Here is a 16532-nt window from a genome sequence, read left to right as displayed (position 1 = left end):
GCCACTCCTCGGAAGGAAGGTTGGGCAATCTACTTCTGTAGTGATACTGCCTCGGAAACCCAAGGAGGGGTCGCTATGAGTCGGGTTTGACTCGACAGCACATAACAACAACAACAACATGTTTGAGCACTTACAAATGATAGGGACTAGGCTGTTTTAAGGGAGCTCTGGTAGCGTAGTGCCTAAGGCATTTGACTGCTAACCAGAAGACCGAGAGTTCAAACCCACCAGTCACTCCTCAGAAGAAAGGTTGGGCAATCTACTTCTGTAATGATACCACCTCAGAAACCCATAGAGGAGTCACTCTGAGTCGGGTCCTACTTGATGGCACATAACAACAACAATAACAAGGCTGTTTTAAATACTTTTTCTAATTTGAACCTTGACAAAACCCAGTGAGATATATATTATTATTTCTGTTTCACTAACAGAATGGAAATTTAGATGTTAAATGACTCACCAAATGCCAATAATTGGTCAATATTTGAACTAGTCTGATACCAAAGCCCAACTTTAACTATTTTGATGATATACTGCTCATAAAAACATCATGGAGATTTGATTTATTCACATGGTGCATGGCCCAATAATATCTAGAATATCAAATTAAAACTAATATAAATTAGAAATGTGCTTTTATAAAAAAAAATGTATGTCTATTTCCTTTCACTTTTATAGTGTTTTTCTAGGCTCCTTACTTTCCTCAAGAAGATCTGATAGCACAGTGACTAACGCATCTGGCTGCTAACCAGTAGTTTGGTGGTTGAAACCTACCAGCCATTATGCGGAAGTAAGACTGGGCAATCTACTTCTTTAAAAATTTACCACCTCAGAAACCCAGAGGGGGACGCTATAAGTTGGAATCAACTCGATCGATGGCAGTGGTTTGGTTGGTTTTACCTTCCTCATGTGGGATATCACACTCATCATTTTAGCTTATTTCAGATTTTAGAACAGGAGAATCTTTGCAATAATAAATATTTGTTTAAGCCAAACAAACCAAACTTAACTGCCATCGAGTCAATGCCGACTGATAGTGACCCCTTCTTGGTTTCCAAGGCGGTATCTCTACGGAAATAGATTGCCCAGTCTTCCTTCCAAGGAGTGGCTGGTGAGTTTGAACCCACCAGCCTTCTGGTTAGCAGTCAAATGCCTTAGGCACTACTCTATCAGAGCTCCTAATATTTGTTTAGATATCAAGAAATTGAGGCCCAGAGAGAACAAATAATGGTCTTACTGTAGTTACACAGCTTGATAATGCTAGGATTTCCTAGTCTAATTCTGGTGCTTTTTCCTTTTCATTATCCAGAAAAATTATGTGCCTACTGGCTGTGCTTCACATATCTAGTAATTATCTTCAGTTGAAAGAGAACCCACTCTCTTAGTTTTGAACATACCTTTCTTTTGGCCCAGATAGAAATCAAGAGAATTGTACAGAGAGTTGTAATGCCTTTTAAAACTTCTGCTTAGATACAGTGTGCATCACTTCTGCCCAAATACATTGGCCAAAGTACATCTTCTAGTGAAGCTCACATGTGACAAGAATGTGTTATCCTCCCAAAAAAGACACAGCAAGTCTATGGCAGGTGGTGGGGATATATAACCTTCTTACAGGGAAGGAAAGACTAAATAATTGTGAGCAATAAGCATTCTCCCTCATCTCCATACTAGTGTTTCCACATCATAGCATTCAGTAAATGGGCATAGTCTTTGAAGATTTTAAGAAAGCTTCAAAGGCCAAAAAATTCAAATTTCTCTATTTTGGTAGATATATTAATATTTTCCCAACCTTTTATATCTATATGTTCTCACTATAAGGTTACAGCATATAGTTTAATGTTTTCAGTTTTTCCTAATTATTTTTTTAAATTATTCAGACTAAACATTGATATAAAACTAATTTCATATTTCAATTGTTGATTATAAACAGAACTGAACTTTCCAAATTATTATCCACTTAGAAACTATTAGAAAACCTTGAATATTTAGATTTCTGTTTTATCTTCACGATATACTTAGTAGAACAATTATAATTAAATTTGAAGAATATGCTTATATATGATAATTCTTTAACTTAAAGGTTAAAAATTTAAAAGTAAATATTGCTTGTCAAATGATTTTTAGCAATTTGCTTTAGTCCTGATCTTTTGAGGTTTTTCATTGTGAAATATGTTGTATGTTGTTGTTAGGTGCCATCAAGTCAATTTCAACTCATAGTGATCCTATCTATGCTCAACAGAACAAAATACCATCTGATCTTGGGTCATCCTCATAGTTGTTGCTAGGTTTGGAACCATTGTTGCAGATACTGTGTTAGTCCGTGCCATTGGGGGTCGTCTTCTTTTTTGCTGATTCTCAGTTGTCCTTCTCTAGAGACTGTTGTTGTTGTTGTTATGTGCCGTCGAGTCGGCCCCGACTCATAGCGACCCCTCCTTGGGTTTCCGAGGCAGTATCACTACGGAAGTAGGATTGCCCAACCTTCCTTCCGAGGAGTGGCTGGTGGGTTTGAACCGCCAGCCGTCTGGTTAGCAGGCAAGTGTCTTAGCCACTATGCTACCAGAGCTCCCTAAAAACATGACCAAAGTACATGAATGAAGTCTTGCCAATCTTGCTTCCGAGGAGCATTCCAGCTGTACTTCCAAGACAGATTTGTTAGTTTTTCTGGCAATCTGTAGTATATTCAATATTCTTCACCAACACTGTAATTCAAATGCATCAGTTCCTTTTCCATCTTCTTTATTCATTGTCCAGCTTTCGCATACATATGAGTTGATTGAAAATACCATGGCTCGAGTCAGACATACTATAGTCCTCAAAGTGACATCATTGCTTTTTAACAATTTAAAGGTATTTTTTGAATCTTGAAGATTTCATGATGTGTGAATGTACAGGTTAAACAGTTTATTAAGCCAATATCCATGTCACTCCCATACTGTTTAGGAAATAGAACATCACCAGTGCCTTTGAAGAGCACTGCCTGTTTGCCTTTTCCCAGTCATGTTCCTCTGCTTGTTAGAAATACCACAGTCCTGATTTTTGCTTTAATTTCTTTCTAGACAGTTTTTGGGGAACTCATATCTCTGGAAGACAATAGTGATATCATGGGATTGGCTATGTTTATTCTGAATCGCTTGCTTTGGAATCCTGATATAGCAGCTGAATATAGACACCCCACTGTTCCTCATCTCTACAGAGATGGTAAATTTTTTCACCTCCACTATTTTCTTGCCACACTATGCATAAATGGCCTCTTCTCACTCTTCCCAATTTAAATTTAAATTTTACCTTCTCAGAAAAAGCCTATGTAAATTGTTCTCTCTTTCTTTATCCCCATTTTCCTCTATCATTTCTTCTATCACTATTTGTTATTATTTCTACCAGTGTGTTGTCTCTTGCCACTCCCTACTCCCCACTTGTTTGCCTTCCCCATGAAGGTAGTTATCTTAATTTAATCAATTTGCTGCTGTATATCCAGTACCTAGATGGGGCTTAAATATAATACATACTCACTAAATATTTGTTGGATGATATCAACTAAGTCTCTTAATGTCTCTGTGCCTCTGTTTTCTCTGTGAAATGGAAGTGCTAACCATACTTAACCCCATAGTTATTATGAGCTTTAAATGGATTCTTGTGTTGAAAACACTAAGAGGCACATAGTTTTATTTGTGCTTGTGACTATATTTTTTTATTATCAGCATGCAAATATTATTGTTATTTTAAAGGAAACTTGTATTTCATAGATTAAGTTGTTATGTTTCTGTATTTTTTATTTAAGGTCATGAAGAAGCTTTGTCTAAGTTTACATTGAAAAAGCTATTGTTGTTGGTCTGTTTCCTTGATTATGCTAAAATCTCCAGACTTATTGATCACGATCCTTGTCTCTTCTGTAAAGATGCTGAATTCAAGGTATAGTTCTTACATTTTATATTTCATATTTAAGATTTTCACTTCCTTTTATTGTATAGTTTGTCTTTAGAAAACATAAAATCCCTGAAGAACAGTACACTGGAGTAGAATAGGAATGCCTGCCTAGTGATTCTCTTCAGTGGCTCTAACTGTGCCTGACTTGTGTGAGTTGGCATTTCACCAGCATATATTATCCTTACTCTAAATTTTGACTTGAGAATGAACTAAACTTTGCTTCTCAGAACTTAATTCTTGGGAAATTTCTTTCCTAATTTTAATGTCATATATTATCAAGCTAATACTAATTTTTAGAATGTATTATTAATTTTGAGCAATTTTTTTAGATGTTAAATTGGAAATATGAAATTTGCATTATTGCCATGTGATGAGACTTATAATCTTTTCATAGTACCATTAATTTTATTTAATTTCTGTGTACACAGAATGATTTGAAGCATTTGTTTTATTATAAACAGAATTACAATATTGGAATATAATACCTACAATTTGATTTCTATAGGCTAGTAAAGAAGTTCTTCTGGCTTTTTCCCGAGATTTCCTAAGTGGTGAAGGCGACCTGTCTCGTCACCTTAGCTTTTTGGGATTACCTGTTAGCCATGTTCAGACACCATTTGATGAATTTGATTTTGCTGTTACAAGTCTTGCTGTAGACTTGCACTGTGGGGTGCGTCTTGTGTAAGTATAACAAATAGAATTATATTGTTTAATGAATAGACTAACATTTTCAGGTAAACATTTTTTTCTATATTTTTATAGTTTGTTAGTTTGTTCTTTCTCATAATGGAATAAATTTAGGGTTAAAAATGTGAGATTTCACCAACATTTTCAGCAAAATGTTGTGTCAGTTTTGGGCCCAGAAATTTAATCTACTTCCATAGAGATACCACCTTAGAAACCCAAGGAAGGGTCGCTATGAGTTGGAATCGACCGAAAAGCAGTGAGTTTGGTTTGGTTGGTTTTCATCTTTGCTGTTATGTGACTAGGGTCCATGGGTAGGAAGTACTGATGTCCCTGAAGAAGAGTTGGGGAAAGCATGGAACTAAATAAAATATGAAACATTGAAATACACTATGTCTACAGTGGTTTCATGAGTGCCCTATCATTTCAAACTGATTTTAATAGTATTAACCTTGTTTCGCATATGAGAAACAATAAAAGGAAAAGACAGAATGACTTATCCAAGTTTTATACAGTGGAATTGTAGCATTAATTCAGGATTTCTAACTTCAAATCATACAATATGTCCTCAGTAACAAAGTGGAACATTCAAAACTGGCACTAGAACGAATGAAGGAATTACTAATCCCTCCATTGGAGGGAGCTCTGGTAGCATAGTTCCTAAGACACTTGACTGCTAACCAGAAGGCTGGTGGTTCAAACCCACCAGCCATTCCTCGAAAGGAAGGTTGGGCAACCTACTTCTGTAGTGATACCGCCTCGGAAACCCAGGGAGGAGTCACTATGAGTCGGGTCCGACTCAATGGCACATAACAACAACAACAACCATTGGAGGGAATGACGTTTGAGCTGGTGCTCAGGTTGACCTGTCTGTAGTATCTAAATTAGTAACATCAGTGCTACTAATATATGTTTCATCTTTATTAAGGAAACACTTTTAGAGTTAAGGAAAAAGATTTCTTTAAAGATTTCACAAATGGTAAGCCTCAAAACAAAAAGTTAAGATTTGAGATATGGGATACAGAGATAATAGCCTTCATGAAATGTATCATGAATCCTTTTCCTATTTGGGCACATTCTTGTCAGATTTTAAATTACTGGTGTTATGGCCAGCATATTGTAGGAGCTCTGGTAGCATAGTGCCCAAGGCATTTGACTGCTAACCAGAAGGCTGGCAGTTCAAACCCACCAGCCACTCCTGGAAAGGAAGATTGGGGAATCTGTTTCATAGTGATACTGCCTTGGAAACCCAAGGAGGAGTCGCTACATTCTAAATTTCAAATTGGCTAAAAATGTAACATGAATGAAGTTACTTGGGATATACTTTTTAACTTCCTTGTTTAAAGTAGAGAAATCTTTAGGGTGTAAACTAAGAACCTTAAATCCATGTCTCTTGGGAGGCAGTGAAGGAACCATGAATACTTAGCCTGAAGCATAGCAGAGAAAATTGGGACATAAATGTCTTTAGATATTTGAAGGGCTGTATTGTGTTAAAAGGTGATTAAATAATTTATTACTAAGCGGAAGCACCATGCATGAACAACAGAGGAAAGTTTCAGAGAGGAGTGTTGGTTCCATGTAAAAACTTGGTAGTGTGCAGACCTATGCTTAGGAAGACACCAGTTCCCAGTGTTAGAAGGTTCAAGCAGAGGTCAGAGGACAACTTGGCTGGAGTGGAGGAAATCTTTGACATTTATTAGGAAGAGATTCCTAGACCCCAGTATTTCAAAAACAAAAACACGTCCCTTGTTTCCTTCTAAATTAAATTTCCATGAACATTTCGTTCTTTTCTTTCCTAATCATATTTTTTATAAGAAGTTAATAGGCTTTTCAACTTTTACTGTAGCTTTCTCACACTTGAGCAATTTTCATAGAGGCTAGAATTGTTGCTGAAAATGTTTTATATTTTATTTTTATATTTGTTAGTTTGTTCATTTCAGGAATCCAAGTTACCAAATCTATTTTCTGGCCAAAAGGAATTCATGTCTTTAGACTTTTTCTGCTTTATAGAAGGGACAGTTATTGGTTATTTATGTTTAGTGTCACTTTTCCACAAAGAAACACGTTTTTATGCCTTTACAGGTATTACTGAGTATTTAGCTAGGCAGGATGTTGATGCTATGTAGTTGGTTAGGAACTTTTAGTATAGAGACTTGATCTTGCATGCCATATTTCTATTCTGTGCAGTGTCAGCAAAATGACTATTTTATTGGTCTTTGAAGTTATTCAGTACTTGGTAATGGTTAATTCACTAATACCATTTCCATTGTTGCTGGGTCCAGTTTACTGTTGCAAAAATGGTTGATATATAAATTGGTTAATTGGCCTAGATTGATCTTAAGTAGCTTTGTAACCTTTAGAAACTGTGGTTCTATAAAACATTTGCAAGCCTTTAGCTATGTTCAATAATCAGTTGGGGCTTGTTTTTTTCTGGGAAATAGAAATTATTGTCTAGTGGAAAAAGCACTAGTGATTTAGATATTAGGAATTTCAATTTGAACCGTGGTGCCTATGTCTTTTTTTAGATAGACATTCAAATATTTCTACAGTAATTTGGTATAGGTATAAGAGAATGGCTTTAGAAATTGTTAAAACTGGGTTTTAAGTCTTAGTTCTGTCATTACTAGCTATGTGATCATGAGCAGTTTACTTAACTTCTCTGGGCCTTGGTTTTATCATCCGCACAAAGTGAGATAACAACACCTGATTTGTGATAATTGCTATGAGGACTAAAATAAGAATAGAAAGTACTTGCTTGATGTGTAGAACATAATATCTCTTCAATAAATATCATATAGTGCCCTCAATAAATAACATTTTCCTTTTCCCATTCTTCCTATTTCTCTTCCTTCCTCCCTTTTCCTTTCTCTGCAGAACCCTGTTATTTTGTTCACATGTACATTTGTGCATAAATATCCCATATTTTATCACATATTGAAAGACCTCTTCCCAATCCCAGACTTAAATTGAGAAGTAAGTCTTATATGCTAACTGTGGAACAACAGTATAGAGTGCTATTTTTTATTTATTTTTTTTTTGCGTATAGTGTGCCCATGTAAATAATGCACACACACATCATGCACACAGGAAGCTAATGTGCAGAGGGGGTTGCATGGTTTGCAAAGACCTCTGTGATGCTTGCATTATTTGCCTAAAAATAGTGCACTGAGGAATTTTTTTGAAGTCTTTTTGATCTGAAAGCCTCGTGGGAATTATTTGGCTAGTCACTATATTGAAAGGAAGTTCATTTTCCATGTATATTTACAGTTTCATCTCAAAATTCCTTTACTGCTAGGCGAACCATGGAACTTCTCACACAGAACTGGAATCTCTCAAAGAAACTCAGGATTCCTGCAATAAGCCGTCTTCAAAAGATTCACAATGTTGACCTTGTTTTTGAAATTCTTAAATCCCGAGGAATTCAACTAATTGATGAACATGGTAAAAACTGAGAGGAAATAAAACATTTCTGTCTTTGCTGAGTAATGATATGTATATGTATTATGTTAATGGACTGTCTTTTCATTTGCAGGAAACACAATCCTATCTAAGGATATTGTAGATAGGCACAGAGAAAAAACTCTTGCATTGCTTTGGAAAATAGCATTTGCTTTTCAGGTACATTTTGTACATTTTAGACTTTTTGTAAAATTTAAATATTAATTTATAAAGGCAATTTAAATAAAGACTAACAGTAAGAGCTATCACTTACTAGTGTTTATTCTGTCCCGGGAATTGGGGTAAGGGCTTTATGTATATTCTGACTTAATAGTCATATCACTCCTATAAGGTAGGTAGTTATTTCTGCTTTGCAGGTGAGGAAACAAGCTGGAGGTTAGTTACATTGTTGATAAGAAGTGGAGCTATATGGGGCCAGGCTTGTGTGGCCCCAAATCCCATGTTCTTTACTACACATTACATCACTTCAATGTAGACTATTTTTGTCTTTTAAAAGTGTAAATTTTTGGTGCTAAACTTTATATGCATTTTGAGCAGTATGTTTTCTTAGCTCTTTAAAATTTCTGATTAGGTTATATTAAGTTCTACAGTTTATATAAATAAAAGACAGTTACTTTAATTTCATTGGGTTAAAAATGTGAACGTGTTTATCCTTTTGTGTTTCAGGTGGATATTTCCCTTAATTTAGATCAGTTAAAGGAAGAAATTGACTTTCTAAAACAAGCTCAGAGTACAAAGACAGCACTGTCTGCACTATCGTGCCATTCTGATAGTATGGTTAATAAGAAAAAAGACAAAAGGAATAGTGGTTCCTTTGAACAGTATAGTGAAAGCATAAAACTATTGATGGATTGGGTAAATGCTGTTTGTGCCTTCTATAATAAGAAAGTAAGTTTCTTTGTTTTTGTTTTAACCCAGTGTCTTTAAATAAATTTTGGTTAAAGTCAATTAAACTTAGTGTACAACCTTTTCTTTTATTTTGTAAATAATTTAGTTTTTAGTTAAACAAACTTTTCCTCAAATGAGTTAGTGTATTGTTACTCATGTACTGTATTTCATCTGACTTAAGTTGTCATCAGTTGTATGATGCACTGTAATTTTATGTATCACTAACCAAACCAAACCAAATGCACTGCTGTCGAGTCAGATCCGACTCATAGCGACCCCTCCTTGGGTATCCCAGGCGATATCACTGCGGAAATAGATTACCCAGCCTTCCTTCTGAGGAGTGCCTGGTGGGTTTGAACCACCAGCCTTCTGGTTAGCAGTCACATGCCTTAGGCACTATGGCATCAGAGCTCCTTAGATATCACTAGAAAGAAAAAGATAAAATACCCTAGATGGGGGAGTCTAATAGGCATGTGCATACAGCAGGGACACCAAGGATCATACCCTTATTATAAAGGTAAATGCAGATAAATCTACTATTGCAGAAAAGGATGACAGAGAAACAACTTTACCACTAGGTAGAAACTAAAAAACCAAACCCTCTGCCACTGAGTTAATTCCAACTCATAGGGACCCTTAGGAATGGAACTGCCTCATAAGGTTTCTAAGGCTATAAATTTTTACAGAAGCAGACTGTCTCATCTTTCTCACATGGAGCAGTGGTGGGCTGAGCCATTGATCTTTGGAATCTGCACCAGCATAGCTCCTTTACCACTAGGTAGTGTGAGGAGAAAAAAAATGTAAGATTTTTCTATATAATTTTTTATGTTGACACTATTTCTGCATGAGATGTACCTTTAAATGAAAAAAGCACACACACACACACACACACACAATTTCCCTGACACACATGGATGTGTCTGGTAAGGAATATAAAACAGGAACAGTGATAGTGCATTTAGCTAAGTATGATAAATTATACTTCAAACAAGTATTGTTAGTAGAAAAGTTGGCAAATATATGGACAATCTATATTTTAACTAAGTACTAGAGAGCCAAAGAAGATATTTTACTCAAATTCCACTTTGGGAGTGGTCAGTATTTTATAATTGTGGATTTGACTGTGAATATAGTAGTATGGTAGGTACTGCTATTTTTTAGCTATCAAAAAAAAAATGCTGGACTTATGAAACCATTAAACCAAAAACCAAGTTTGCCATTGAGTTGAATCTGACTTATAGTGACCCCCTCTGGGTTTTCAAGGTGGCAAATCTTTATGGAAGTAGATTGCCCCATCTTCTGTGGAGCAGCTGGTGGGTTTGAGCCACCAGCCTTCTGGTTAATAGTCAAATGCTTTAGGCACCATGCCACCAGAGCCCCTTATAAAACCATTAGCATTTGTATTAGTATCTAAATGCAGCTAATTATTTCTTTGGTTTTTCCAATTAGGTGGAGAATTTTACAGTGTCTTTCTCAGATGGCCGTGTGTTATGTTACTTGATTCACCACTACCATCCTTGCTATGTGCCTTGTGAGGCTATATTTCAGCGTACTACTCAAACTGTGGAATGCACACAAACTGGTTCAGTGGTGTTGAATTCATCCTCTGAATCTGATGCTAGTTTTCTGGACATGTCTCCTAAAGAATTTGATCATGGTTAGTCTTTTTTTGTTGATTCACTTTTCAAAAATTTCCTTTACTATGTTTAAGTTTTGGCTAGAGCAGTCTAATTTCTCTTTTCTCACTTGCATAGTAGAAAATACTTCAGAGCTATACAAAGAGCTCCTAGAAAATGAAAAGAAAAATTTTCAGTTGATTAGCTCTGCAGTTAGAGACCTTGGTGGAATACCTGCCATGATTCATCATTCAGATATGTCAAATACAATTCCAGACGAAAAGGTAAGTGAAAGGAGCTTTTTTAAAACAAGTATTGTCTCCAAAGACGATAGGATAATTAAGTTGTGTGTTCTCTCTTGCTCCTCTGTTTTCATCTGTGTTTTCTCTTAGGTGGTTATTACCTTTTTGTCATTTCTTTGTGCAAGACTTTTGGATCTTCGTAAAGAAATAAGAGCTGCTCGACTTATACAAACAACTTGGAGAAAATATAAACTAAAAACTGATCTAAAACGCCATCAGGTACTCCTAAAAAATGAAAACACTATATTGTGAATTATACTTTGTAAAATGCCAGTTAGTTGATCTTTATGCTTTTTACATTTCACTGACAGATGAAGTTACTGAGGTAAATTTAATAATGGTGTGTGTTGTTTGGGTTGGACTTATGTAGAGATACTTTCCCTAGCTCCTAATAGTTCCTTTAATCAGTACATATTTTCCAGCCTCTGTCTACTGCTAAAGGGCATGGAGTTGGTATCTTCTGACCTCTGATCCACCTAGGGGGAAACAGCCACCATCAGCAGCCCAGAGCTTATTCTCATGAGGGCAAACATGCCACCACCCCCCAGCCTTTTTACCAATTCTGACACCAACCATCCTTCCCATGGCACTATTTCTCTGCTGGGTTCAGTATTCATTGCAATGGCCACAAAGAACTCACAGACAGTACTCACAATTATGGGATTTACTAGGGAAGTAGCAGGTTACAATTCAGGTTCCGGAACACACTCAGGATACAATTGTTCAATCAGGATAGTCTCCCCTTTGCTAAGCCCTCAGGCATGCCTCTCTGGCCCTTGGCTTCTTGGCCTGGCCTTTGCCCTGCTTGGGCAAATGTTATCAGGCTCCTCTAGCTCTGCCCAGGGGCACACAGCTTTCTCACTTAGTGGACCAGAAAGCCTGCCACTCCATCTCCTGCCTTTTGGCTCCACTGTCACTGTCTCTCAGCAGGGCATCTCTCTTTCTCAGCCAGGCATCTCTCAGCCAAGGAGGTCTAATGGATCTTGGGTCCTAGGACTCGCTGTACTTTGCTTCCAGCTCTTCTCTCTTTATGGCAGTGAGATCCCCCTTTCTGCCTCTAGGAAGGCTCAATTTAAGCCTAGCAGAGTGACAAAACTAACTAATCCCAACATCAGAGTTCTACACACCTTATTTGCATGGTCCCACTCAGTAATCTGGTGGGAGTTATAAAGACTGTGGCTAGAAAAGCCTTATCAAGTAATTCAGTGCACTATATCTACCCTTCACTTTCTCTGCTCCAACAAGTGGGATAACTTATCTGCTCTGTAGATTTGTGAAAAATTATAAGGATACTTGACTTCTTCCTCTTGAAACCTAATCTGCTTCAGAGAGTAGGAGTTCTGCATTGTGTTTTCATGCTGTGCTCATTGATTGTTGCCCTTAACTAGTGCTGCTTGGGACTGGGTACCAAGTATCTAATTTGGAGGTTCAATGTGCAACCTCATGTTGTCTGTCATAACACTGTCTTTAAACTTATTCTTTATTAGCTGTAAAAGTGGTATTTCATTTTTCATTGTTTTATTCTCAAAATGTTTAAGATCTAGACACAGGAATAGGGATGTTATTTATCGTTTCCCTTTGTGACCTCAATGGTATGAAAGTTTGTGTTAGTGCAAACTAACTTTCTATCTCTTGAATTCTTCAAAAATGTTTTGGATTTTAATAAACTGAAAGTTGGTGTCCTTGATCAAGTTGAAAAACTATTTTAGTTCTTTTATCTCTCTGCCCACTCCACTAATTGTTGTTGTTATGTGCCGTCGAGTCAAACCCGACTCATAGTGACCCCTCCTTGGGTTTCCGAGGCAGTATCACTACGGAAGTAGGATTGCCCAACCTTCCTTCCGAGGAGTGGCTGGTGGGTTTGAACCGCCAGGTTAGTTATATATCTGTAGGGTTCCTATAAGTCAGAATTGGGCAACAGGTTGATTTGTTTGTTTTAATATTAATTTGTTTGGAAAAATAAAAATCACACAAAATAAAACAAACATCTACCCTTTATACAATTTTTCACAGATATTTTGGAAATAGTGTTCCCCTGATATTGCTCCTCAGTTTTGAATTACAACACATTTATGATAAAGTTCTTTGTAGCTGTGTAAAACAGCTGATTTTGACAGCTCTTAAATATAATCTGTATTCTCTTATTCTATATAATACTTGGAAATAATAATTGAAATAATTTGCACCTGCCCCACTCAAGGTCACTACAGTCATATTTGAAAAATAATGATGTTTTACATATTTTCACAAGTGGTCTTCTCTGCTACTGTACGTTCTCTGTGTCCTGTCTTGTCTCTTACCTTCTCAAGATCTGTCTCCTTGCCCACCAGTCCATAAGAGGATAACACTGTACTGCTGAAAACAAAACGTCTAGGATAACTGTTTTAAGAAAGTTTTCAGTGAAGATGCTCTCTTGGCTGGTCCCCATATTATATCAGCCATTCTTTTTATATGGAAGGGGGTGAGAGATTTAGAATTCCAAATAGCAATCAGAAGTGCAGGTTTGTTTTGTTTTGATTTTGGTAATAAAATGTGCTTTATTTTCTGTTCAAGATAGCCTTACATATTAGTCAGATATTAACTGCATAAATTTTGTAGCTTTTTATTAATGAGATCTCTTTTCTAGATTTATTTCTATGGCCTAACAAATAGGAATGTCCCTATTTTTTGAAGGGCCAGATTAAAAGAGGTGTATGTATCCATGGTTAAACTTCATTGATCCAATATGACCACTGCTTTTCTCCTTTCGACAGGAATATACAGTGATACTAACATCCAATTACACCTTTTCATTTTGTATTTGGAACATTAAACAAGAGATTCCCTACATGTTATAGTAGAAATATAGTAAAAAACTGTGAAAGCTAGAACCTGTGTAAGGTGGAAACTTATCAGAGAAGGAAAACTCAAATATCTTTCACTAATAGAGAGTGAGGGAGCTCTGGTGGTGTAGTGCCTAAGGCATTTGACTGCTAACCAGAAGGCTGGTGGTTCAAACCCACCAGCCACTCCTCGGAAGGAAGGTTGGGCAATCTACTTCCGTAGTGATACTGCCTTGGAAACCCAAATAGGGGTCGGTATGAGTCAGATCTGACTCAATGGCAGTGGGTGGTGGAGGAATAGAGAGTGATAGAAAAATGACAAGACTACACCTTGTCAGGGGCAAAAAACTTGTGAGACCCAGAAAAGCAAGGCGATTGTTCTGGCTCTCCCAGATTTCAGGGTATAAGCTAGCAAGTATATAAATAATATCTTGAGATAACTATTTTTGTTTTATATATAATATATTGTATTTTGTTTAAACATAGATTTATAAATATTAATTTATATAAATACGTATTTTTATTATCTATTCATGCTATTTTAATTTTTATAAATTATCCCTTCAGAATGGAGTGGGTCAAACTTTTCTAGTGATAAAGAAACACTGGAAAATGGCCAAAGACCTGATAAGTGAAGCTGGAATCCCAAAGAGCCCTGACCCATTCCATACTCCAGTGCTTCCTGACCACAAATGGGCACAAACTCAGAAGTAAACTAAATCTTTTTATTTGACCAATATTTGAGGCAAAATAAATTGGTTACCAACTGACTCTGCAACAATATAGTATTAAAAATGATGACGTGTAATCAGAATAAAAAGGGTTCACTGCCAGGCATGGGAACTCTTACCATCAACTTTTATAAGTTTTCAAATAGTTGCTAGTTTTTGTAATGTATTTACCTCCTTGGATATATCTTCCTTCCATCTTTAGCTTCTCTTAACTAAACCAAACCCATTGCCAGCAAGTTGATTCCTGTGCATAGTGACAAAGTAGGACAGAGTAGAACTACCCCCTTTGGGTTTATAAGTTTGCAAATCTATCGGGAAGCAGACTGCCACGTCTTTCTCCCACAGTATAGTTGGTGGGTTCAAACCACCAACCTTTGGGTTAGCAGCTAAGCAGTAACACCACATGAATGAATGGCTCCATTTTAGTTTGCTTGAGATTGAGATGATCTATAAATTGATGGAAGTTTCAATTAATCTCAACCTGTTGTGTCCAAAAATATATGCTGGCACCTTAAAAATCTTGACCCCAAAAAGCTATATACTGCTGAAAGGCATATGTGTGTGTGTGTGTGTGTATAAATATGTATATGCCAGGGTTCTGGTAGCATAGTACCTGAGACATTTGACTGCTAACCAGAAGGCTGACAGTTCAAACCCACCAGCCACTCCTCGGAAGGAAGGTGGGCAATCTACTTCTGTGGTGATACCACCTCAGAATCTAAGGAGGGGTTGCTATGAGTCAGGTTCGACTTGACGGCAGTGAGTGGTTTTTTTTGTATATATGCCATAAATATGTATGTGTGTATATATATATATATATATATATATATATGCTACTTAGGGAATTTTTTTCATTTGGATCTCCGTATCTTTAAAGGCCATAGACTTTAGGGGGACACTGACAGTACACAATTGTACAAAGTTAACATAATTCTCCAACCCATTTTTAGAATTGTGTAGTCTTACACAGAAGAGTGCAGGGATCATAGAGCTGGCACACAACTGGGCAGTGTTTCATTCTGCTGTACATAGGGTTGTTATGAGTTGGAGATGACTTGACAGCACCTTAATAACAGCAATACTCAGAAGAGTGTTCCAATATATGGCCCTCACCATTCCTTAGTGTTTGTTTCAGTCCATTGATTGCTTTTTTTTTTATTAGAACAACAGTTGATTGAGTTTTATTAATAATTAGTTATCTATCGCTAGTCTCTGTGTGTTGACAGTTACTATTGAGTTAATTATGACTAATGGTGACCCTGTGTGTGTCAGAGTAGAACTGTGTTCATAGGATTTTTAATGGCTGATTTTTTTTTTGGAAATTAGGCCTTCTGAGGTGTCTCTGGGTAATGTTGAACCACCAACTTTTCAGTTAGCAGCCAAGCTCATTAACCAGTTGTGCCAACCAGAGACTCAAAGATTATAAGACATACTATAAGTTGTCACTTTCCACCAGGGAGAATAATTCATATTTTAGTTTCCAGTTCAGGTAAAGTGAAGTAATAAATCTAGCTTTGAACAGTACAGCAAAATGAATAAGGGCATAGACTCTGAAGTCAACCTGCCTAGTCCAAATCCTGACTCTACTATCTGTGGGGCTGATAAGTCCCTTGACCTCTCTGCCTCACATTCCTCATGGCCATAAAATAGTACCTGCTTATCTGTTCCTATGACTGCTATTGGGTATATATGAATGACTCATGTTTCAGAACGTGGAATGTATGAAGGTATGAATCTAGGAAAATTGGAAGTTGTCAAAAATGAGATGAAATGCATAAAGATTGACATCCTAGGCATTAGTGAGCTGAAATGGACTGGTTTTGGCCATTTTGAATCAGATAGCCATGTGGTCTACTGTGCCAGGAATGACAATTTGAAGATGAATGGCATGACATTCATCATCACAAAGGATGTTTCAAGATCTGTCCTGAAGTACAGTGCTGCCAGTGATAGGATAATATCCGTACACCTACAAGGAAGACCAGTTAATACAACTGTTACTCAAATTTATACACCAACCACCAAAGCCAAAGATGAGGAAATTGAAGATTTTTATCAACTTCTGCAGTCTGAAATTGACCAAACATGCAATCAGTATGTGTTAAT

General features: G+C 36.7%; 1 protein-coding gene across 1 annotated transcript in view; it reads left to right on the top strand.

The window, feature by feature from the left end:
• ASPM (assembly factor for spindle microtubules) overlaps positions 1-16532 on the top strand; it is an 85600-nt gene that overhangs the window by 21866 nt on the left and 47202 nt on the right. Inside the window, exons 8-16 of the mRNA XM_007941180.2 lie at positions 3057-3198; positions 3779-3909; positions 4430-4605; positions 7904-8049; positions 8141-8226; positions 8734-8955; positions 10405-10612; positions 10713-10855; positions 10964-11092. Of these exons, the coding sequence (XP_007939371.1) occupies positions 3057-3198; positions 3779-3909; positions 4430-4605; positions 7904-8049; positions 8141-8226; positions 8734-8955; positions 10405-10612; positions 10713-10855; positions 10964-11092 (1383 nt within the window). The remainder of the gene's footprint in view (positions 1-3056; positions 3199-3778; positions 3910-4429; positions 4606-7903; positions 8050-8140; positions 8227-8733; positions 8956-10404; positions 10613-10712; positions 10856-10963; positions 11093-16532) is intronic.

This window comes from Orycteropus afer, unplaced genomic scaffold, assembly GCF_000298275.1.
Source record: "Orycteropus afer afer isolate SDZICR_OR568_19922 unplaced genomic scaffold, OryAfe1.0 scaffold00075, whole genome shotgun sequence".
Lineage (NCBI taxonomy): Eukaryota > Metazoa > Chordata > Mammalia > Tubulidentata > Orycteropodidae > Orycteropus > Orycteropus afer.
Note: the sequence above shows the minus strand (reverse complement) of the source record. Positions and strands in the feature narration are given on the sequence as shown.